The following is a 24,389-nucleotide window of genomic DNA, read 5'->3' as shown; positions in this document are numbered from 1 at the left end:
AACACAAAGTAAGGATCGACTAGTCATGACTACCTAGCACGGAAGCGCGAGCACATGCACCGGGACCACTCTTCTTAAGTAGTACCCAGTCTTCAACATCGGAGCACTGCATCCTTCAAAACTTCCATGCTTCCTGAGATTCGCCAACACTACACTTGATTTTCTCCCCTCCATACACATACAAGCATGTATCTGACTCATACACTGTTCACTTTCCAGACATTACAGCATGTACTTTATATGCACTTTCTGACAAGTTGTGGTGCACCTGAGCACTGTATACAATAATTTCATTATTATTATTATTATTTCTAAAGCACAAATAACCGACAATGGTTCATTTGGCTCACAAAACGAGTCGCTCTTTTAGCGGACACCAGCAATAACTAATAAAACTACAGTAAAACACATTCCATGAACAAATTCATAATCCAGCGAAATTCTCGTTTAAACATCCCCAATGGCGGTGCCCCAGCATGGCCACTGCTCGTGAGCTGAAACTAGATAAAATAAAATAAAATAAAATATAATCCCACATAACTTTATTTTTTGGAATTTTCAGGAAGTTCTTTGCGAAGTTACGTTTTACACACGAAAATTCATGAAATTCTGAGAAGAAATGAAAAAAAAATGTTTACACCACTCTTTTCCGAATCTTTTTAATTCTAGCATTGGACCACTCTCGGCTGCATCACCATTCCATTAAATATGTTTATAGGGAGAAATATATTGAAAAACATTCAGTACATGTCAGAGTGACAAAGAAATGAGGAAGGTATCAGATGGTCGTGAGATGTGCAAAAAACAACTAAATCACCTTTAAATCACACACACACACATGCATTATTATTCGCATAATTGTATTATTTTACTTATGTAGAACACATACTTTCTGAAAATACCAAAAAATAAAGTTATGAGGTATTTTATAGTATACTCTTTACTCTTTTACTTGTTTCAGTCATTTGACTGCGGCCATGCTGGAGCACCGCCTTTAGTTGAGCAAATCGACCCCGGGACTTATTCTTTGTAAGCCCAGTACTTATTCTATCGGTCTCTTTTGCCGAACCGCTAAGTGACGGGGACGTAAACACACCAGCATCGGTTGTCAAGCAATGCTAGGGGGACAAACACAGACACACAAACATATATATACATATATACGACAGGCTTCTTTCAGTTTCCGTCTACCAAATCCACTCACAAGGCATTAGTCGGACCGAGGCTATAGCAGAAGACACTTGCCCAAGATGCCACGCAGTGGGACTGAACCCAGAACCATGTGGTTGGTAGGCAAGCTACTTACCACACAGCCACCACCAAAAGTTTCTAAAATTCACAAAATTAATAATATACATTAATAATTTTAGCCATTTTAGAATATCAGATATGAATTATGTGTTGGATAAATAGTTAATATTGCTTCAATTTTTACCTGGAATTTACTATTAAATTACTCTGCTCCTCCACATTAAGATGTAGGTGTGGCCGTGAAGTGTGATTCTCAACCACATGGTACCCTGTTCGGTTCCACTGCATGGCGTTGCCCCAGCATGACCACAGTCTAATTGCTGAAACAACTAAAAGATAAGAGGTAGCAATTTAGCACCGTTAATGTTCAAAGTACCCTTCTTTGAGTAGTAGGATTGCTCAGGCAAAGCTGACCTAGGGTTAAACAAAAGTAATTCACTGAGAGGGTGTCTATGTGGTCCATACACATGCTAGAAATAGCAGTTGAGTTCACTTCAAATTCCATTGTCTGATGCTGAAAACAGAATTCTGCTGGAGGATAATGTAGTCATAGATATGCTAGGACAGAAGGAAAGCTGAGATGGTCATATCAGGAATACTCTGTCAGGGCTGACCTTGGGCTAAACAGTCGGTACATCTCGGAGGTTGGCCTACAGTAAAAGTGTTTTCTCTGAATGTTTGCCTGAAACTGCTGGTTTTGATTTTGAAAATTACGAATTAGCTTCAAAAGTAATATAGTTCTGGTTGCACAATAGCTGAGGCAAACTTTGGGATGGTCATGTCTGGAATGCCATTGGTCATAGACTTACTGTCAGGACATGCATAGGGCTGAACCAAAGTGACTAATTATGTTTCTAAAGATAGTAGGCGTAGGAGTGGCTGTATGGTAAGTAGCTTGCTTACCAACCACATGGTTCCGGGTTCAGTCCCACTGCATGGCACCTTTGGCAAGTGTCTTCTACTATAGCCTTGTGAGTGGATTTGGTAGACGGAAACTGTAACAAGCCCGTTGTATATATATATATATGTATGTATGTATGTATATTTATGGTTGTGTCTGTGTTTGTCGCCCCAACATCGCTTGACAACCGATGATGGTGTGTTTATGTCCCCGTAAATTAGCGGTTTGGCAAAAGACACCGATAGAATAAGTATTAAGTTTACAGAGAATAAGTCCTGGGGTCAATTTGCTCAACTAAAAGGCAGTACTCCAGATTGAATGACTGAAACAAGTAAAAGAGTATCACAAAGCCAGTTCTTCTCAAGCAGTCCAACCTATGCCAGCATAGAAAACAGCCATTAAATGACGAAATGATGATGATTGTGTAGTTTAAAATGTTAGATAACATCTGAAGTCTGTGAATGTGTAGACATTATTTAGGGTTGTAGAATATAATTTTAATGACAAAATAAGAAATAACTCCTATACTAGACATTCCTATTACTGAATCTCGCCTTTTTAATTTTCTGAATTTTATATTGTTTTTACATCATTTCAGAACATCAGACGTCTGTGGCATGGATGGATTTTTACTAGAGATACATCAAGAATGTTAATAAACTTAGAATATAATATATCTATGAATCAATAACTGTGAAATACTTTGTTCTGAACTGAGATTGATAGCAATATTTCTCTTCCTCACTGCCTGGAATATTTACACAAGTATTTCGCATTCTAATTAAACATCTAATTACAAGGAAATCTGTAATCTTCAGATACTGTCAAAATCAATAGAAATATATAAAAAAACAAGAAAAATATTTATTTATTGTGGTAGTATCAGAAACATTATAGAACAATGAGTTATGGGAGAAATGTAAAGGATGGCTTATTTCTTGAAGAGATGACGAAAGAAGGAGAAAAATTATCGTACAGTTGTGATATCTGCAAAAAGTCTTTCTCTCGGAGAGGGAACCTAACTACTCATAAATGCATTTCTACTGGAGAGAAACCATATTACTGTGATATCTGTGGTAAATCATTCTCTCAAAAAAGTAACTTAACTACTCACAAACATATTCATACAGGTGAGAGACCATATCACTGTGATATCTGTGGGAAGTCATTTGCAGTAATTAGTGTCTTAATAACTCATAAACGCATTCACACAGGTGAGAAACCATACTGCTGTGATATATGTGGTAAGTCATTCAGTGTAAAAAGTAGCTTGACTAAACATAAATACTCTCATACAGGTGAGAAACCGTATCACTGTGATGTCTGTGGAAAGTCATTTTCTCAAAAAGGTAGTTTAATTACCCACACAGGTATTCATACAGGGGATAAACCATATCCCTGTGATATCTGTGATAAATCGTTCACTACTAATGGTCTCTTGATTGCTCACAGGCGTGTTCATACTGGAGAAAAACCGTATCACTGTTATATTTGTGGTAATAGATTTTCGCATACAAGTAATTTAATTCAACACGAACGTGTTCACACAGGAGAGAAACCCTATCATTGTGATATATGTGGTCAATCATTGTCTACCAGAGATAATTTGGCAAATCACAAACGTATTCACACAGGAGAGAAGCCATATTTCTGTGATATCTGTGGTAAGTCATTCTCTAGAAGTAGTCTCTTGACAAAGCACAAATACATTCATACAGGTGAGAAACCATATCATTCTGATATCTGTGGGAAATCATTCTCACAAAAAGGAAATTTAACTATTCATACAAAGGAGAAACTATTTCACTGTGATATCTGTGATAAATCGTTCACTGCTAATGGTACCTTGATTGCTCACAGGCATATTCATACTGGAGAAAAACCATGTCACTGTGCCATTTGTGGTAAAACATTCTCTCAGAGAAGTAATTTAATTCAACATGAACGTGTTCACACAGGAGAGAAACCCTGTCATTGTGATATCTGTGGTAAATCATTGTGTAGTAGAGATAGTTTGGCAAAACACATACGTATTCACACAGGAGAGAAGCCATATCACTGTGATATCTGTGGCAAGTCATTCCGTGTAAGTAGTGACTTGACAAAGCACAAATATATTCATACAGGTGAGAAACCGTATCAGTGTGATACCTGTGGCAAATCATTTTCTGAAAAAGGAAATTTAACTACTCACAAGCGTATTCATACAGGTGAGAAACCATATCAGTGTGATATCTGTGGTGGATCGTTCACTACAAATGATACCTTGATTACTCACAAGCGTATTCATACTGGGGAAAAACCATATCACTGTGACATTTGTAAATTATTTAATTCGACACAAAATCTTCATACAGGAGAGAAACCCCATCATCGTGATATATGTGGTAAATCATTGTCTAGCAGAGATAATTTGGCAAAGCACAAACGTATACATACAGGAACCACACACAAACGCATTCACACAGGAGAGAAGCCATATCGCTGTGATATTTGTGATAAATCATTCTCTAAAAAAATAAATTTAGCTACTCACAAACGTCTGCATACAGGTGAGACAACATATCAATGTGATATCTGTGGTAAGTCATTCACTCAGAAAGGTAACTTAGCTACTCACGTACGTTTGCATACAGGTGAGAAACCATATCAGTGTGATATCTGTGGTAAATCATTTGCTCTGAATGATACTTTAATTAAACACAAACTCATCCATACAGGAGAGGAAACACATCCTTGACATCATCATCATCATTTTCATCTCCAAGCTGTCCATTACCCAACAGAGTTCATTAATTCTCTGGAGCCACCTGGAATTCCACCACAGAAACTTTTTCCGAAGATAGGAGTCCCAATAATGCTTCCAAGAAATTTAGATCCTCCTAAATTATGCGATGGGACAAGGTTTATTGTGAAGACATTATCACCTAATGTAACAGAAGCTACCATCATCACTGGATGTGCCTCTGGGGAAGAGGTTTTCACTCCAAGAATTACAACCAAACCAACAGACATGCCCTTTCAGTTCCAACGAACAATTCCCAGTACTACTTCACTTTGCACTGTCCGTTCATAAAGGTCAAGGTCAGTCTTTGAAATCTACTGGTTTGCCTTTCTCATGGTCAACTTTGTTGCTTGCTCCAGGGCAGGTAATTTGCAAGACTTATTTACCCAGAAGCTCTTAGATAATTTCCTTCAACATATGTCATAGAATTTCACTCCTTTCATAAAAGTGATAAATTTTGTATTTTGTTTTATTATTATTATTATTGTTATTTTCTTATGAATTCAGAATTGAATTCCCAATTAAAGAATAAATTATATCCCAATTGAAGAATAAACTGAAATTACAGTAACAAATTTCTTTGCAACATATTTTGCTTTATTTCTTCCAATATGTGAGGAAAAATTTCATTGCCAGTCAATGCTGGGTGCCTCTGCTGGTTCATTATATAATCTTACTCTTACATGTTGTAAATCATTATTCATGATTATTATTATAATTATTGAATTAAAAAATGTTTTGTAATTTTAATTTTGGCTATGAAATGAAACAATTGTAGGTGATGATATTAAATAATTCATAAAATAATTTATATCCAATAGATGTCGCCATTTTCTAACTTATTAATAATACCCAAAATGTATATATATATATATATATATATATATATATATACTAGCAGAGATACCCTGCGTTGCCCGTGTTACATGCAATTGAAGAATTAGACTTTTCTGTTATATTTTCTGTAATGAACTGGAATACCTATGATTCGAATTTCATCAAATTTTCAAAAATTGTAATCATGACACATGTATCCCATACTACTGATTTTCATGCACAGATTCCAAAATTCCAGTCTTATGGAACCTGTTAAAAGGATTTTGTTCCGGAAAAATGGAGGTCATGGAGCTTTAAAATTTGTGAGTTACGGCCCCTATTGGGGGTGGGTGTTTTAATGTCAGGCAGAGAAGTTGAATTCTTGAGAATGTTTTTTATCTTGGGTCTTATATCTATTGTTTGAATTTCTTTGAAATAGGAAATATATGTATGTTCACTGGGTTTGTAAAAGAGAGCAAAGCTACAGGAAACCAAAAGACGAATGATCATAATAAGCAGTCAACTACTGTACCCAAGTCATTACCACTCCCAATGTAGGATTCCTCACCATCCAGGTGACAGGAACAGTTGTATGATGCATTATGTATCTATAGGAATTGTTCGGGTGTGACCCAACAGAAATAAAAATTAACAACTGTGTGACGTGAGGGTGAAGGAGAAATGAAAGTGTCACGTCTGGAGTTTGCAAATGACCACTATACACACACGTAACTGGGAAGAATAAATTTACAATCTACAAATGTCTTTGAATAACCAGTCACTCATCTGGGAAGGCCTTGAAATCAATGTTACCATCTGGGGACTATGTGTGACCCAGTGATAATAAAAAGAATGAAAGGAGGTCTGCAACCAAATAACTTTACTCAACACTTTGCAATTGAATCAGTGGAGGCAAAGATGACTCTCATTTACTTGACAATTCATGCACCACATTGTAGAAATCACAATCTAAGTATATCTCAAAGCAAAGTCTTACACTGTTGTACCATTGAATTACAAATAATGCTCATTTTTTTATGCTTGGGTGACCCTACAGCTTCCAAGAGTACAACTGTATTCATCTTTGCTTAGATAAAATGAGTAAATTGTGGGTGTTAAGTCCCCATAAAGAGGTCTTTTTAACTTCTAAGAAGATGAAATTTTATAAATATTACTTCATTTGTGTCTAATATGTATGGTTAAAATTTCATCAACGGCAAAATATATGAATTGTCATGGTGGTTATGGCCCTTATGCATAGAATATAATTTCCAAATTTCGTAAAGATCCCTTCAGTACTTTTAACCTAGTTTTGGATCATAAAAGAAATGACTAAAATTTGGGAGTTAAATCCCTCATTAGGGTGTCTTAGAATCCTCGTGAGAAGTGGAAACTTTGAGAATACTTTTTGATGCCTGTCGATTACCCATGGTTGAATTTTCATGAACATCAAAAATGTATGAATTTTCATGGGGGTTCTGCCCCCTTTAAGCCATCTAAACTTTAAACCAGACATATTGCATTATACCCACCCTTATGCATTGAATCTAAGTTCCAAATCTCATAAGGATCCATTCAGTAATTTTGGTCCATGAAATTGTTTGAAACACACAGTATTACCCTTCTCCCTAGGCTTGGATTTTATGTTCCAAATTTCATTAGGATCTGTGCAGCAGTTTTCGAATGTATAGGTAACACACAAACACATAAAGACACTGACTTTGATATAATAGATATGAATGTGCACACATACGTACATGTATATATATACATGTGTGTTTGTGTGTATTCTATATATATATATCTATACACACACTCACTGATAAATTGATAGATACAACTGAGTGGGCAAAGAAATATATGAGACACAGCCTAGTGCTTTTTTTTATGTTGATAAGCCTGGTGTTTATCCTATCAGTTTTGGGGATGTAAATAAACGAACAGCAGTGACGAAGGTGAGACATAGAGACAAAGACACATACAAATTTACACCTATATATACGATTGATTTATTTGGTTGGTCTGAGGATATAGCAGAAGACACATGCCAAGTCACCACACAGTGAGACTGAACTCAGGACCATGTGTTTTGGAACCAAGTTTGTTACCACACAGCCACATCTGCATTTATGTATGTATGGGTGCATATATATATGCATGTATATATGTGTACATATTACATGTACATGTGTATATGTATACATATACAGCTATATGTATACATGTATACATATACATCTGTATGTATATACATTTGTGCAGATGTATACATACATATATATTATATATATATATATATGTATGCCTATATATATGTGAGATAATAGTTTCACTTTAACAGTTTCGGTATTAAAGAGATTTGAAATTGAACCCTAGTAATGTGAGGTTCTGGTCCTTTTTCATGGACTGCAGCTATGCTGGGGCACCACCTTAAGGGGATGTATTTGAATGAAGCAATCCCGGTACTTATTTTCATACCAGGCCCCTAATTCTATTGGCCATTGTTGCCAAACTGCTAAGCCATGCTGATGTTAGCAAACCAACACCTAGTGTCAAGCAGTGATGGGAAACAAACACAAACAGACCACACACTAGCACACACACACATGTACACACACACATACATACATACATTGGACATCTTATAGCTTCCACCATAGCCTTGGGCTATAGTAGAAGACAGTTTCCCAAGGTACCACTTAGTAGGACTGAACCTCGACCCATGAGGTTCTGAAGCAAACTTCTTACCACACAGCCACGCCAAAGACTCCATATATATAAAAGAAAGAAATCCGCATTGAAACTCCTGGTGACTCCCATGGTATATTAAGAATATAGCATGGGGCATCACTAGCGACTCCTTATATTATATTTAGAATATAGTGCAGGGAGTCATCGGTGACTTGGTAGATAAATTGTTAAAACATTGTTAAAATGCTCAACCCATTGTCTGAACAAGGAAGGTGGCTTTATCAGTATGTTAGTCGCATACCTAGACTTTATATGGGTTATTGTTCCATAAACTATATTTACATCAACTTAATAGGCTTTCACATCATTTATGTAGCGAATATTCAGCAATCATGGCTTCACCTGTAAAGACTATTACCTATGTGATCAATAAAATATGGCCAATCACAGCTTCACGTTGAACAGGCTCCAACATTTGGTGCACTCCCTTCTAAAGTCTATCAATAAAGATAAAAGTATCACCATCCAAGGAACTCTGGGATGCAGCAGAAAGCATGAGACAAGGCAGACACAGGCAGCGGCTGAACCAAGCTGTTATATGTTCATGTATATGTCTATGTATACATATATACGAATATAGAACATATATACATTCGTATATATGTATACCTAAACATTTAATACAGGCCAATATCAATATAATAAACTATCAGTAGATGGTATCATTATGTTAAAAATGATGTAATATCTCAGATGCTCGAGTGGAATTTTGGGATTAACCTAACTCGCCTAACATTTATTCAGATATTTTTAAATCTATTCCAATTAATCTTTTGACCAGATAACGATCCATCGTTTGCTTCGTTTCATTTCTAGTTTCGTATCTTTTTTTATAATTCCCATTAATAAAATATAATTTCGTCGAGATATCCTTTACAATCCATGGTTTTAAAAGTCTGTATTATATTTTTAAGTGTATTTTGAGGTAATTAAAAAGAAAAAAATTTAGTAACATTTATTTTATAAATAACAAAAGATTGATAACATAACTTACACAATCTCCAGAATTTAGTTCGTTTCGCTGTTTACCGTGTCGGTTTTTCAATCGTCTTACAATTCAATTATCCGTTGAAACGTCTCTTAAGCTTAATTAAAGACATTTCACATTAAACCCGGATTTATATAAAACACCAGGTAAGTAATTAATATACATTTCGGTTAAGTCGAAATCTCCGAATGCCTTGCTTTTTTATGTATACGAAATATACCGTAATTAATTGAGTTTAATTGATTATAGCAGTCACATAAAATGATAATAAATTAGTGAACTCAGGGGAATGTCGCAAACCGTTTCTGCGTGGTCCCTTTCGCTTTGTATCGGCGATCGTTGTCTACGTGTATATTCGGGTAAATCTGGACAAGTGCACCCGAAAGATATGCCTCTGTTTATACGTTATATAGGAAAACAGAAATTCACTTATAATGATAGAAAAACCAAAAAGATTACTGTACTCTGATTGTCGTTCTGTTTAACCACACAAAGAACCGACCACCTTGTGGTTAGTGATAACCGGTACAATAATTTGTTTTACTATAGCTATTGCAGTTATTGCTCAGGTCCGTTAAAAGAGCGAGACATTTTGTTGACTATATGAATGTCTGTCGGTAAATTGTGTTTTATGATGCTGCAGACTTGATTGTTCTCAGGTGCTAAAAGCGGAACGTATATACGACTGTGGTCCTCTTTGGTAACACAAACGGTCGACCAAACATGTGGCTAGTGATAGCCTCTACTATAAAACAATACACAACTTTTAACGAACTCAATCTTCAAGCAGAATAATGAATATGACTAAACCTTTACGAGTGCTTTTAGAACAATGTCGTTTTATAAGATTTTGCCGGCAAATTCAACATAAACATCTATTTACATGAAATAATTTACCAGAGAACTTTCATCGGTTAAACTAAGGCGTTAAACCCGGTCAAAAAGACAAACAAAATAGTGTAATAGGTGTAAAACAACTTGCTCTAAACGAATATGATGAAAAAAAAATGCGCGCACGCGAAAGGGGGGTGGGGGAGAGTACTCGGATAATTCACATCTTCAGTCCACGGCCTTTAAACTAAGAAAAATATAGTGTAATTGGTGTAAAACAACTTGTTCTAAACGATTATCGAGAACTCACAGAATCATAAACTCCGTATTTTTGTGCGTATTTCGCAAAAAAAAAAAAAGAAAGAAAGAGAGAAGAAATTTCGGAAAAAGTGAAGAAATGTTGGATCTCCGCCTTGTGAACCAAAGTGCGTGTCAGAAACATCTTGAAATACTACAGAAATTATGTTACGAAAATGATAATGTATACATACCTCTTTCTACCAGTATTTGAAGATTCAAACTGTTTAGTTGAAATTTTTTTTTACTTTTTGATGGAATAGATCCTCTTTTAATAACAAAGGAAAGTAACCCTTTAGCTAAAAATTTATTTCCACAGTTTATCCTTATGAAAACATACTAATATTTCTATTATTGAATCTCTCCTTTTTAACTATTTTCTCTATTGTATATTGTTTCTATATCATTTCAGAATATCAGACGTCTGTGGCATGAACGGATTTCTTCTGGAGATACATCAAGAATATTAATAATCTTTGAAAGACTTAAAGGAAGATGTGATAAATAATAGATATAAACATGTTTATATAATATATCTATGAATCAATAACTGTGAAATACTTTGTTCTGGACTGAGATTGATAGCAATATTTCACTTCCTCACTGCCTGAAATATTTACATTTCACATTCTAATTAAACATGGATACATTTACAAGGAAATTTATGGCCTTCGGATACTGAAGTTAACAGAAACATATATATATAAAAAGAAACGCAAGAAAAATATTTATTTATTGTGGTAGTATCAGAAACATTGTAGAACAATGAGTTATGTGAGAAATGTAAAGGATATCTTACTTCGTGAAGAGATGACGAAAGAAGGAGGAAAATTATCATACCATTGTGATATCTGCAAAAAGTCTTTCTCTCAGAGAGGGAACCTAACTACTCATAAATGCATTTCTACTGGTGAGAAGCCATATCACTGCGATATCTGTGGTAAAACATTCTCTCAAAAATGTAACTTAAATACTCACACACGTATTCATTCAGGTATGAAACCATATCACTGTGATATCTGTGGTAGATCATTTGCTTGAAACTTAGTATTAAGTATTCACAAACGCATTCATTCAGGTATGAAACCATATCACTGTGATATCTGTGGTAAGTCATTCTCTCAAAAATGTAACTTAAATACTCACACACGTATTCATTCAGGTATGAAACCATATCACTGTGATATCTGTGGTAGATCATTTGCTCGAAACTTAGTATTAAGTATTCACAAACGCATTCATTCAGGTATGAAACCATATCACTGTGATATCTGTGGTAAGTCATTCTCTCAAAAAAATAGCTTAACTGCTCATACACGTCTGCATACAAGTGAGAAACCATATCACTGTGATATCTGTGGTAAATCATTCTCTGTAAGTACTAATTTAACTAAACACAAACGTATTCATACAGGAGAGAAGCCATATCACTGTGATATCTGTGAAAAGTCATTCACTGAAAAAGGTAGCTTAATTACTCATACACGTATTCATACAGGTGTGAAGCCATATCATTGTGATATCTGTGGTACATCATTTTCTCTGAACAAGGCATTAACCACACACAAACTCATTCACACAGGAGAGAAGCCATATCAATGTGATATCTGTGGTAAATCATTCATTCAAAAAGTTAGCTTAACTATTCACAAACGTCTGCATACAGATGAGAAACCATATCACTGTGAGGTCTGTGGTAAGTCATTCCCTGGAAGTAATGACTTAACTAAACATACTCGCATTCACACAGGAGAGAAGCCATATCAATGTGATATCTGTGGTATGTCATTCTCTCAAAAAGCTTCCTTAACTACTCACAAACATCTGCATACAGGTGAGGAACCATATCACTGTGATATCTGTGGTAAATCATTTGCTCTGAACAATGCATTAACCACACACAAACGCATTCATACAGATGAGAAACCATATCAGTGTGATATCTGTGGTAAATCATTCACTCAAAAAGGTAGCTTAACTATTCACAAACGCATTCATACAGGTAAGAAACCATATCACTGCGATATCTGTGGAAAGTCATTCAGTGAAAAAGGTAGCTTAACTGCTCACAAACGTCTGCATACAGGTGAGAAACCATATCACTGTGATATCTGTGGTAAATCATTCACTCAGAAAGGTAGCTTAACTAAACACAAACGCATTCACACAGGTGAGAAACCATATCAGTGTGATATCTGTGGAAAGTCATTCACTGAAAAAGGTAGCTTAGCTACTCACGTACGTCTGCATACAGGTGAGAAACCATATCAGTGTGATATCTGTGGTAGATCATTTGCTCTGAATGATACTTTAATTAAACACAAACTCATCCATACAGGTGAGGAAACACATCCTTGACATCATCATCATTTTCATCTCCAAGCTGTCCATTACCCAACTGAGTTCATTAATTCTCTGGAGCCACCTGGAATTCCACCACAGAAACTTTTTCCGAAGATAGGAGTCCCAATAATGCTTCTAAAAAATTTAGATCCTCTTAAATTATGCGATGGGACAAGGTTGATTGTGAAGACATTATCACCAAGCTTAGATTCGAAACCGAAACTAAGGATTCTCGCTCGTCTGAGCCACCACCGACCAATAGGCGCCAAAGGAATATTCTTTGTCCTGTCAAAAAATGATAAATCATCTCCCTTTGACCTATGACCTCGGCCATGTCAGGCGAAGTTCAAATGGACAGAAGCTGCCCTATTTAGACACAATCTCTCCTGCAGCATGTCTGTCTTTGTAACTGCCATGGCTGTTATAAATACTGTGGTCAGCAAAGGGACAGGCATAAAGGATCGGGACACGAGATAGCCTACAACTTTCTCAGATAAACGACGCTCACACAGACACAAAACATATTCAGTTCTACCGCATCATATCCACAAATGTACAATGCTTTTATTTCTCTCAACTCGTAGCAGTTGACAACAAATTAATGTAGTGAAAAACTGTGTATATCAACAGCAAATGCAAGTCCCGTAAATAAATTATTTAAACTATAAATCAACATCGTTCATTTGTTTATTTCGAAGGCATCCACATGCCTATCACATCCGTTCACCTCACCATATTCCAATACACCGTAACCATTACAGATTGTCAAGCGATGGTGGGGCACAAACAATGACACAAATACACACACTACGGGCTTCTTTCAGTTTCCGTCTACGAAATCCACTAACAAAGCTTTCGTTGGCCCTAGGCTGTTGTACATGACATATATGGATGTGAAGCAAGATTCTTACCCCACAGCCACACTGAGAAAACTCTTTCGGTTTACGAACATTTCAGATGAGAAAAGGTCTTCAGGAAAGATGAAAATTCGTAAACTAAGGTTCACTGTTTAGTTATCTAACCCACTATTTCTAGCGGATCGGGAGACCACATAAACGTTCCGTGTGTGTGCTGATCAGTACAGATGATATATCGCCCCTGTAGACCTTTGACTGGCCAAAATAACAGAACTTTTAGCTTGTAACTTTATAATACATTACTAGAAAATAATCTTCAGCATTTCAAAACAACATTTCTCTTTTTAAATAATAATCTGACGAAATTCGAGATGGAACAAAATCTATATCTACTATTAAACATGATGATAACGAAAATTTTACATTTGACCAAATTTTAAAATACCACAGAATCATTATATCAAAAATGATCTACTATCTTAGATGTTTCAGTGGGATTTGGGGATAAATTTAAGTTGCGTAACTTTAATTTAATTCTTTTTTATTCTATTCTAAATAATCTTCGTTCTATTTCGTTTTTGGATTTGGTTTGCAAGATTCTTTATATGAGTTCGTGTGTTGAAGTATATTCTGTTGTGTCTGGGGAGAGTCATTCTGTTTTAGTGCCTTATTATTTAACACCCTCACCCGTAAATATTTTTTAATTTTTTATTTCTGTATGTAAGCATTTATATATGTACATAAACAGATCAATATACAGACGGATGGGTATATAGACTATATGAACAGACAGAAGTAGTTGTGTGTTAAGTAGCTTGCTAACCAACCACATGGTTCCGGGTTCAGTCCCACTGCGTGGCATCTTGCGCAAGTGTCTTCTGCTATATCCCCAGGCCGACCAATGCCTTGTGAGTGGATTTGGTAGATGGAAACTGAAAGAAGCCTGTTGTATATATATATATGTGTGTGTGTGTCTGTGTTTGACCCCTAGCATTGCTTGACAACCGATGCTGGTGTGTTTACGTCCCTGTAACTTAGCGGTTCGGTAAAAGAGACCGATAGAATCTCAAAAAGGTAACTTAACTACTCACACACGTATTCATACAGGGGATAGACCATATCACTGTGATATCTGTGAAAAATCGTTCACTACTAATGGTCTCTTGATTGCTCATAGGCGTGTTCATACTGGAGAAAAACTGTATCACTGTGATATTTGTGGTAAAACATTTTCGCATACAAGTAATTTAATTCAACACAGACGTGTTCACACAGGAGAGAAACCCTATCATTGTGATATATGTGGTCAATCATTGTCTACCAGAGATAATTTGGCAAATCACAAACGTATTCACACAGGAGAGAAGCCATATCACTGTGATATCTGTGGCAAGTCATTCAGTGTAAATAGCTCGATTAAAGGTCGTGCTCCAGCATGGCCGCAGTCAAATGACTGAAGCAAGTAAAAGAGAAAGAGAAAGAGATACTGTGAAATTTGATTTAATACTAAATCTAATTTTTCCCTGTAAGTTTGGAGCTATACTCCCTAATATTATTATTATTATTATTATATATATATATATATCATCATCATCATTTAGCATCCATATATATATATATATATATATATATAGGAAACCTACCAGCCACCTAGTCACCTACCGATCGGGCCAACATACCAGCCAAATTGACTACATCCTTGCCAGGCAAAAGGAGAGATGGCTTCTTATAAATGCCAAAGCCTTCCCAGGAGAGGAATGTACCCCACAACATAGACTGGTAGTTAGTGACTTTAGGATCAGGTCTAGGAGGACAACCAGAAGACGACCAACATGGAGAAGAAGGATCTGGAAGCTTAAAGATCCTGCAAATGGACAGAGATTTAGGGACATAATACTTGAAACCTCTGACGAAGTAGAAGGGGATAGAGCATCACAAGGGGTAGAAGACAACTGGACGTTTCTAAGGGACAACCCGCTGAGAGCCACTGACCAGATCTGTGGCTGGTGCAAAGTCCCCTCTCGACCTAGAATAACGTGGTGGTGGAACAATGTTGTAGACAGGGCTATAAGAGAAAAGAGACAGGCTTGGAAGGACTGGAAAAATGGGGGTAGCAGGGAATTGTATCAGTCTGCCAAAAGAGAAGCTAGGAGACAAGTTTATTTAGCTAGAGGGGAAGCAGATAAGAAAAAATTTGCCAATGTTCTGCGCCGTGAGGACCAAAGACTGGAGGTGTTTCGCGTTGCAAGACAGTGTGTGAGAGAGAATCGTGATGTGGTAGGAGAGAAGTGTGTTCGCATGGAAGATGGTTCACTTGCGCTAAATGAGGATGCAAAGAGAGAGGTTTGGAGACGCCACTATGAAAGGTTGCTGAATAAAGAAAATGAATGGGATAAAGAGAGTCTGCCGAATGTTGACCCAACAGAGGGACCAGCTATCCGAGTTGATAGTTCCTTGGTAGTTAAGGCAATTAGAAGCATGAAGACAGGGAAAGCCCCAGGCCCATCAGGAATCACTGCAGAGATGCTCAAAATGTCTGGCAGTGTCGGCTATAGCCTAGTCACCTGTATAGTTAATCAGGTGATACACAAAGGAGTCATACCCAATGACTGGTGTAGCAGCATACTAGTCAACTGCTACAAAGGTAAAGGTGACGCCCTAGATACAAATAATTACAGAGGTATCAAGCTGTTGGATCAGGTGATGAAGGTTACGGAGAGGGTCATAGCCCAACTAATTAGAGAGAGAGTTAGTTTAGATGAGATGCAGTTTGGGTTCGTGTCAGGGAAAAGTACCACCGATGCTATATTCCTGGTAAGGCAGCTGCAGGAGAAATACCTAGCCAAAGATAAGCCCCTGTACCTGGCTTTTGTTGACATGGAGAAAGCCTTCAACAGGGTCCCCCGATCCCTCATGTGGTGGTCAATGAGGAAACTAGGGATAGATGAATGGTTAGTGAGAGCTGTGCGAGCCATGTACAGGGACGCTGCTAGTAAGGTGAGGGTTGGCAACGAGTACAGTGAAGAATTCCGGGTAGAGGTAGGGGTCCACCAAGGCTCAATCTTCAGCCCCCTCCTATTTATCATAGTCCTCCAGGCAATAACGGAGGAATTCAAGACAGGATGCCCTTGGGAGCTCCTCTATGCTGATGACCTTGCTCTAATTGCTGAGTCACTATAAGAACTGGAGGAGAAGTTTCAGGTGTGGAAACAAGGATTAGAATCAAAGGGCCTTAGTGTCAATCTAGCTAAAACCAAAGTCGTAATCAGTAGGAAGGTAGACAAATCACAAACGCCTTCAGGTAGATGGCCCTGCTCGATCTGTAGAAAAGTTGTAGGTAGAAACTCTATAAGATGCACCAAGTGTAAGCTATGGACACATAAGAGGTGCAGCAATGTCAAAGGAAGGCTAACTAGGAAGATGGTTTTTGTATGTGGCAGATGCTCAGGAACAATAAACACTGAAAATGCTCTGAGACCAACTTCCGTCACTTTCCAGGGAGAAAAACTAGAAATAGTTGATAGCTTCCGTTACCTAGGTGACCAAGTCAGCAGCGGGGGCGGGTGTGCTGAAAGTGTAACTGCTAGAGTAAGAATAGCTTGGGCAAAGTTCAGAGAGCTCTTATCTCTGCTGGTGACAAAAGGCCTCTCACACAGAGTAAAAGGCAGACTGTATGATGCGTGTGTACGAACAGCCATGCTACATGGCAGTGAAACATGGGCCGTGACTGCTGAGGATATGTGTAAGCTCGCAAGAAATGAAGCCAGTATGCTCTGATGGATGTGTAATGTCAGTACTCATACTTGACAGAGTGTAAGTACCTTGAGAGAAAAGCTGGACCTAAGAAGCATCAGTTGTGGTGTGCAAGAGAGACGTTTGCGCTGGTATGGGCATGTGGCGAGAATGGATGAAGATAGTTGTGTGAAAAAGTGTCACACCCTAGCGGTTGAGGGAACCTATGGAAGAGGCAGACCCAGGAAAACCTGGGACGAGGTGGTGAAGCATGACCTTCGAACTTTAGGTCTCACTGAGGAAATGACTAGAGACCGAGACCTCTGGAAGTATGCTGTGCGTGAGAAGACCCGGCAGGACAAGTGAGACCATAACCCGTGGCCTTCTACATGGGATGGAGCCAGCCTACGTATGCATACCTTCCCTTCTTGGGACACAAAACTCTACTTGTGAAGACCTGTTGAGGCAAGTGAGGATCAGAATCGAAATCGATCAATGGAAATTGCAGCTGAGTTACCAGTGCCGGTGGCACGTAAGAGAACCGTCCGTTCGTGTCCGTTGCCAGCCTCGCCTGGCCCCCGTGCCGGTGGCACGTAAAAGCACCATCTGCTTGTGTCCGTTGCCAGCCTCACCTGGCCCCTGTGCCTGTGGCACGTAAAAGCACCATCCGTTTGTGGCCATTTGCCAGCTCCGTCTGGCACCTGTGCGGGTGGCACGTAAAAAGCACCCACTACACTCACGGAGTGGTTGGCGTTAGGAAGGGCATCCAGCCGTAGAAACACTGCCAGATCAGACTGGGCCTGATGCAGCCTTCTGGCTTCACAGACCCCAGTTGAACCGTCCAACCCATGCTAGCATGGAAAGCGGACGCTGAAATGATGATGATGATGATGATGATGATGATATATATAAATTCAGGGTGAATACTTGATAGATGTAAGCACCTGTATATGCCAGCTAGTGGCATAGGTGATAGGATATATGTATCAAATGAAGTAAATGAAAAACAGGACGCAAAGGATTTTGCGGTACATGTGTTTCGGGCTTTATTGAACAACTTATTCTTACATCAATGCATAATCGATAAAACAGATAGTTCAAAAGCCTTCTTCAGCCGCGTACAATTGCTACACTTGTATCACATTATAAAAGGTTTGAGAAAAAAAGAAGTTTCATTGGGCAAGTAAATCCTCATTGGCATTCATGGTATTATTAGACTCCAAAACAAATCGTTCATACCGTTTTTTCACTCGATATAGAATGAATACTGGGTAGATTACTTCATATAAGGGAAGGAATAGGATGTTGAGAGAAAGAGGAAAGGAGGGGAAGGGGATGAAACTTTAATGAAGTTTGGATCACAAAAAAGAATATATATATAAATTTAAACATAATTATAAAGGATAATAATAAATATAAAATATAATAAAAAGTAAAGATGTAAAAAAATAAGTATATAAAGATACAAAGGACGTCACGTATAGGGTCATAAATTCTAGAAATGTATTGTGAAAGTGTAAAAGGGACAAAAAATATATATATATACATACATACACACATATATAAGGCAAATAAGGTTTACTTGTTTGCCTACTTGTGTGACATTGGTTGTTGATGTGAGTATAAATAGAGTAAATAAGCTTCCAAGATGAATACTGCTGGCAAAATGGAGTTGATAGAAACAGACTCATTGCTGAAAGACATTCCTATTGCACCTAAGGACTCTTATCTCAAGGAACTGATTTCTAGAATTAATGAGTTCATTCATAGACTTCGATGGAAAGTTCAGGATGTGGACACACAACAAAGAAAGAGCAAGGATGCCCTTCAGACAGAGAACAACACTTCATAAGGAACAGATTCATTCCCCAAGATATTGACTTGGTTTATGAGTTTTATTTTTCAAGCACGACATCCAAATTTTGAAAGTTTCTACTACCATAACAAATGCATCTGTGTCTTACCAAGAAGTTTATAAAGAGCAAAGGAATGCTTCTCAGTAAACAACTCTAGACTTGTTTCTTTGCTTGTGAATCAGTGGTCATGTCTACAAATGATGGTGTCCCTGAGTCTTTTCAAAGTGATTCAGAAAACAATTATAATAATAATAATATTTTGTCTATTCTAAATGATCTTGACATTGTTTTTAACTTTACATAAAATATTCTTTACATTCTACTGTTGTTTTATTGTCATTTATTTACAAATATTATAAATGTTAGAGGTAAAATATTTTTCTGGGAATGAATTATCTCTATACATATAAAACTGAGAATGTGTGTCTGTCTGTCTGTGTGTTTCCCTAAAACTTGATAACTACGCAACCAATTTCATTCAAATTTCACACATGCGTTACTTAGGGTCCGGGCTGTGTTTTTTAACTTTTTGCCTAGGGCGAGCCCACAGTAATATCATATCTTCTCCATTCTGATTCCCTAAAACTTGAGAACTACAGAACCAGTTTCATTCAAATTTTACACATGCCTTACTTAGGGTCCATGTAGTATCATGGGCAAAAAAAATGTTTAACTTCTTGTCTAGAGCGAGCCCACAGCAGTATCATATCTTCTCCACTATTTCAGTATTACGTGTTAAAAGTGAAACAAAAACATCTCTCTATTGTATGTATATGGATGTATATATATACATATATATATATATATATTACAAAATATAAAGTTGCATCTTGAGATCGTTAGTGACAACAACGCTCAAAATATATAACAGACTGGAACAGTAGTGCTCAAATGAACTGTATACACTTTTTAATTCGAGGGGAGGCAATGCAAGCAGCAACTACAAAAGCACTACAAAATCCACAGAAAGATCAAACACATACATATATTTATATATATCTACAGAACAGACATAAAGCCCGACGTTTAGAAATATATAGTAATATATAAATATATAAACATCATATAAAAATATATTGACGTTCCATAAGAAATTTAGAAATAAAAATTGCAATAAAAGTTAGAGGTAATAATAACAATTGAATTAAATATAGTAAGTTGTCATTATATATATTTTATTTTATTAAAATTGTAATTAAATCGTTATATAGCAATTAAAAGAAAAAATAGCAATTAGTATAAAATGTATCAAGAGCTTCAAGAAAAGAAAATATTAAAATATTAACCCAGATAAATGGAAAGGGCTGACAACTTTATTTCTACTTGTACTTGTGGCGACATTCACCCTCGGCAGGTTGAGTCGGCTTCTTCTACCATAGAAGTTTCCTGGGAATATATGGATTTCACAAGCAGTCCCCAACAATCCTGCATGTAGAGACATCCTGTTTGCCGCAGATTGTCCGCAGACGCAGGGACAGAACGACCGAGGAGCCGCCAGTTGCCGAAACAGACACTCCGAGGATTTTCACCAGAGCCCCGTCTGCCGGGTTGTGGCCCTTTACCACTCGGTGTCAGACCAATCTGCCATGGGTGGCCCTACCAGGAATCGAAGTTCCCGACAGCATAGCTCTGACACTACCCGTTGCCAGAGTCCCCACCACAGTGAGGAGGGGATGGACTTTGGGGTAAGGGTGGAAGCAATCCCAACTGATATAGAAGTGGTTTCGGTTGCAGCAGCCGTCCTCGTTGGAAGTGAGGAGGTGGTGGCTGTCCTCCAAGCCACGGAAATGGAAGGAGGATGGAGAGGGAAATCACTGGATCTCATCCTGCAATAGGAAGAGAAGCATTTAGAGAGTCTGGCAGTGATGTTGACGTTGGGATAAATTATGTTAAGAGTGCGGGTGGAGGGCAGAGTCCGACATTGTTTCTTTACTACCCACAAGGGGCTAAACACAGAGGGGACAAACGGATTAAGTCAATTATACCGACCCCAGTGCGTAACTGGTACTTATTTAATCGACCCCGAAAGGATGAAAGGCAAGTTCGACCTCGGCGGAATTTGAACTCAGAACGTAGTGGCAGACGAAATACCTATTTCTTTACTGCCCACAAGGGGCTAGAAACAGAGGGGACAAACAAAGACAAACGGATTAAGTCGATTATATCAACCCCAGTGCGTAACTGGTACTTAATTTATCGGTCCCGAAAGGATGAAAGACAAAGTCAACCTCAGGGGAATTTGAACTCAGAAGGTAATGGCAGACGAAATACCTATTTCTTTACTACCCACAAGGAGCCAAACATAGAAGGGACAAACAAGGACAGACAAACGAATTAAGTCGATTACATCGACCCCAGTGCATAAATGGTACTTAATTTATCGACCCCGAAAGGATGAAAGGCAAAGTGGAGACAGAGGGGAAAAGAGAGGAAGAAAAGAAAAACGGAAGAAAGGAGGAAGAATATATTGTGCATCAAATTTCTACGCAAGAACGCAAATTTTGATCCCATAGATTATAAAAGAATCGCAGCAAAGCACTGTATTATGGCAGGGATAATTATCGCATAGTTGGGCATGCTGGTTCCTGGTGCGTTTGATCCAGACTCTTTTATTGTTCCCATATCTGCAAAAGACAAAAAATAAACACATATACCTTTTGTTTTTAATAAAAAAAATAGTAATACCAACCTGTTTAAAACTGCCTTTGTTTCTATAGTACAAATACCTTGTTTTAAAGAGATCTAAATATTTTTTATTTCATCTAGTTTCAGCTCACGAGCTGTGGCCATGCTGGGGCACCGCCATTAAAGTAAAACTTTCCTTCAAAACTTCAAATAAACTTGTATTGCAAACACTAGCTTAGTAAGGACAAGATTGTTCCCCTAAATTCTTTATTATGTCCAAAATTTATTGAAACAAAGGCAATATATATTTCTTTACTACCCACATGAGGCTAAAGACAGAGAGGACAAACAAGGACAGACAAACGGATTAAGTCGATTACATCGACCCCAGTGCGTAACTGGTACTTAATTTATCGACTCCGAAAGGATGAAAGTGAAAGTCGACCTCGGCGGAATTTGAACTCAGAATGTAAAGACAGACGAAATACCGCTAAGCATTTCGCCTGGCGTGCTAACGTTTCTGCCAGCTCGCCGCCTTGAAACATCCATATATATACCAATGAGGATGGAACACCCATCCCCACAAAAGTACTGTGAGTAACCTTTTCTTCTTCCGTAGTCTAACCCGATATGGCCTTGTTCAGAATAAGCATTATACTTAGCGGTATTTCGTCTGTCTTAAAAGATTAAAAAAAATACAAAGCAATGAGATAAGAGAAAGAAAAAGGGATAGGATTCAAATGAGTGCCCAATTTAAAGGATTCAAAAAGGGTTTATTAACTTTCTTACCATTTCGGGAACCTTCGGTTTCATCTGCTTTTGTGTCTGGCCCCGGTTTGACTTCTACATCTATTGTGAAAGAATAAAAAAAAAATTCTGATTTCAGATTTTACGTTTGATGAACAGGAATCTCTATATATATAAATGGCAAAATGTCTGTCTGTGTGTTTGTCCTTTATACAAATCCACAATTTTTCAGTTAGAGTGCTCGCACTTTCTATGGTCATTCAAAACCGTCCAAGGGTGGTCATGCCCATCTTTACATTCCCCCAGTCACCCCGCAAAGCCATTAAATAATATATATAAATGGCAAAATGGCTGTGTGTGTGTCCTTTATAAAAATCCAATATTTTTCATTTAGACGGCTCAAACTTTCTTTGGTCATTCAAAATCGTCCAAGTGTAATCGTGCACATCTTTACATTTCCCCAGTCACCCCGCAAAGCCATTAAAAATCAATAGCAGTGACTTTTTGTGAATTTTCTATCCAATACCCAATCAAAATGCCTGAAACTTGATACGCCAATTGAATGCCAGCTAGCTGTATGTGATTGATCAGAGATTTGGGCAGTACTCACGTGTATGTGCGCACGCACGCACCTGTATATGCATGCACTAGCAATATGACCCAGCGTTACCAGGTCATAGTGCTAGTATTTACAATATTTGTTACAATAATTAAATAGTAATTATAGCCCAGGGACAACCAAAGTGAGTGGATTTGGTATAGAGGGATTGATAGAAAGAAGACGCCATTTTGCATACCTACAAACATACATTTTATATAAAGTTAATCCAAACAAGAAAGAACAAAAAAACACAACAACGCAAGGAGGTGGAACAAATATAGTATTATTGGACGCTCAGGAAGGAAAGAAGGAGAGTTTAATGTTTTGAGCGGAGCTCTTCGTCGGAAACATAGGAGAAGGAAAGATCCAAGGAAGGGAAGACAGAGGGAAAAAAATCGCCAACGGTACACACGCGGTCACATTATATATATATATATATATATATATATATATAGAGAGAGGAGAGAGAGAGAGAGAGAGAGACTTACATACACACACATGTATGAGAGTGTCTAATTTAAAGGATTCAAAAAGGGTTTATTAACTTTCTTACCATTTCGGGAACCTTCGGCTTCATCTGCTTTTCGATGTTTTTTCCACATGCTGGAGGCTTTTGCTTCTACAGCTACTGTGAAAATGAAAAACAAAATCGTTTTTAGATTTTACGTTTTATCAACTGGACTATTTACTATTTCTGTTACAATAATTATATGGTAATTAACAGATTTGGACAGTACTCGCGTGTATATGCACATGCACGCACCTGTATATGCATGCACTAGCACTATGACCCAGCGTTACCAGGTCATAGTGCTAGTATTTACTATTTCTGTTACAATAATTAAATAGTAATTATAGCCCAGGGACAACCAAAGTGAGTGGATTTGGTATAGAGGGATTGATAGAAAGAAGACGCCATTTTGCATACCTACAAACATACATTATATATATATATATATGTATAGAGAGAGTTAGAGAGAGAGAGAGAGAGAGAGAGAGAGAGAGAGA

At 37.5% G+C, this 24,389-nt stretch overlaps 4 protein-coding genes across 8 annotated transcripts in view; 3 read left to right on the top strand and 1 right to left on the bottom strand.

The window, feature by feature from the left end:
- Window positions 1-24,389, top strand: part of LOC115225439 (early growth response protein 1-like) — a 424,836-nt gene that overhangs the window by 319,518 nt on the left and 80,929 nt on the right. The window lies entirely within an intron of this gene.
- LOC115225462 (zinc finger protein 208-like) overlaps window positions 1-24,389 on the top strand; it is a 524,237-nt gene that overhangs the window by 450,546 nt on the left and 49,302 nt on the right. The gene's annotated exons all lie outside the window — the stretch shown is intronic.
- On the top strand, window positions 2,825-13,770 carry LOC118768197 (zinc finger protein 271-like). Its single transcript, XM_036514256.1, has 2 exons — window positions 2,825-3,837; window positions 12,674-13,770. Exons 1-2 carry the CDS (start codon window positions 3,054-3,056, stop codon window positions 12,976-12,978), a joined length of 1,089 nt encoding a protein of 362 aa, XP_036370149.1. The 5' UTR covers window positions 2,825-3,053; the 3' UTR covers window positions 12,979-13,770.
- The window catches only part of LOC115225104, a 9,565-nt gene continuing 6,923 nt past the window's right edge, over window positions 21,748-24,389 (bottom strand). For 4 of the 5 annotated variants that reach the window (XM_036514310.1, XM_036514307.1, XM_036514309.1 and 1 more), the window contains 3 exons: window positions 23,935-24,009; window positions 22,823-22,882; window positions 21,748-22,032 (listed from right to left, as the gene is read on the bottom strand). In XM_036514310.1, coding sequence (XP_036370203.1) covers window positions 21,923-22,032; window positions 22,823-22,882; window positions 23,935-24,009 — 245 coding nt within the window. In that variant the 3' untranslated portion in view covers window positions 21,748-21,922. The remainder of the gene's footprint in view (window positions 22,033-22,822; window positions 22,883-23,934; window positions 24,010-24,389) is intronic. The other variant, XM_036514311.1, reaches the window with a different exon arrangement.

Source organism: Octopus sinensis, linkage group LG27 (assembly GCF_006345805.1).
Source record: "Octopus sinensis linkage group LG27, ASM634580v1, whole genome shotgun sequence".
In the NCBI taxonomy this organism is placed as follows: domain Eukaryota; kingdom Metazoa; phylum Mollusca; class Cephalopoda; order Octopoda; family Octopodidae; genus Octopus; species Octopus sinensis.
The sequence above is the reverse complement of the archived record's forward strand: the minus strand, read 5'-3'. Positions and strand labels throughout refer to the sequence as shown.

Coding starts and splice junctions, on each gene's coding strand:
- LOC118768197 (XM_036514256.1), top strand. CDS start 3,054: ATGAGTTATGGGAGAAATGTAAAGGATGGCTTATTTCTTGAAGAGATG. Junction 3,838..12,673: donor TAAGTCATTCTCTAGAAGTA/GTCTCTTGACAA, acceptor TCAGTGAAAAAG/GTAGCTTAACTGCTCACAAA.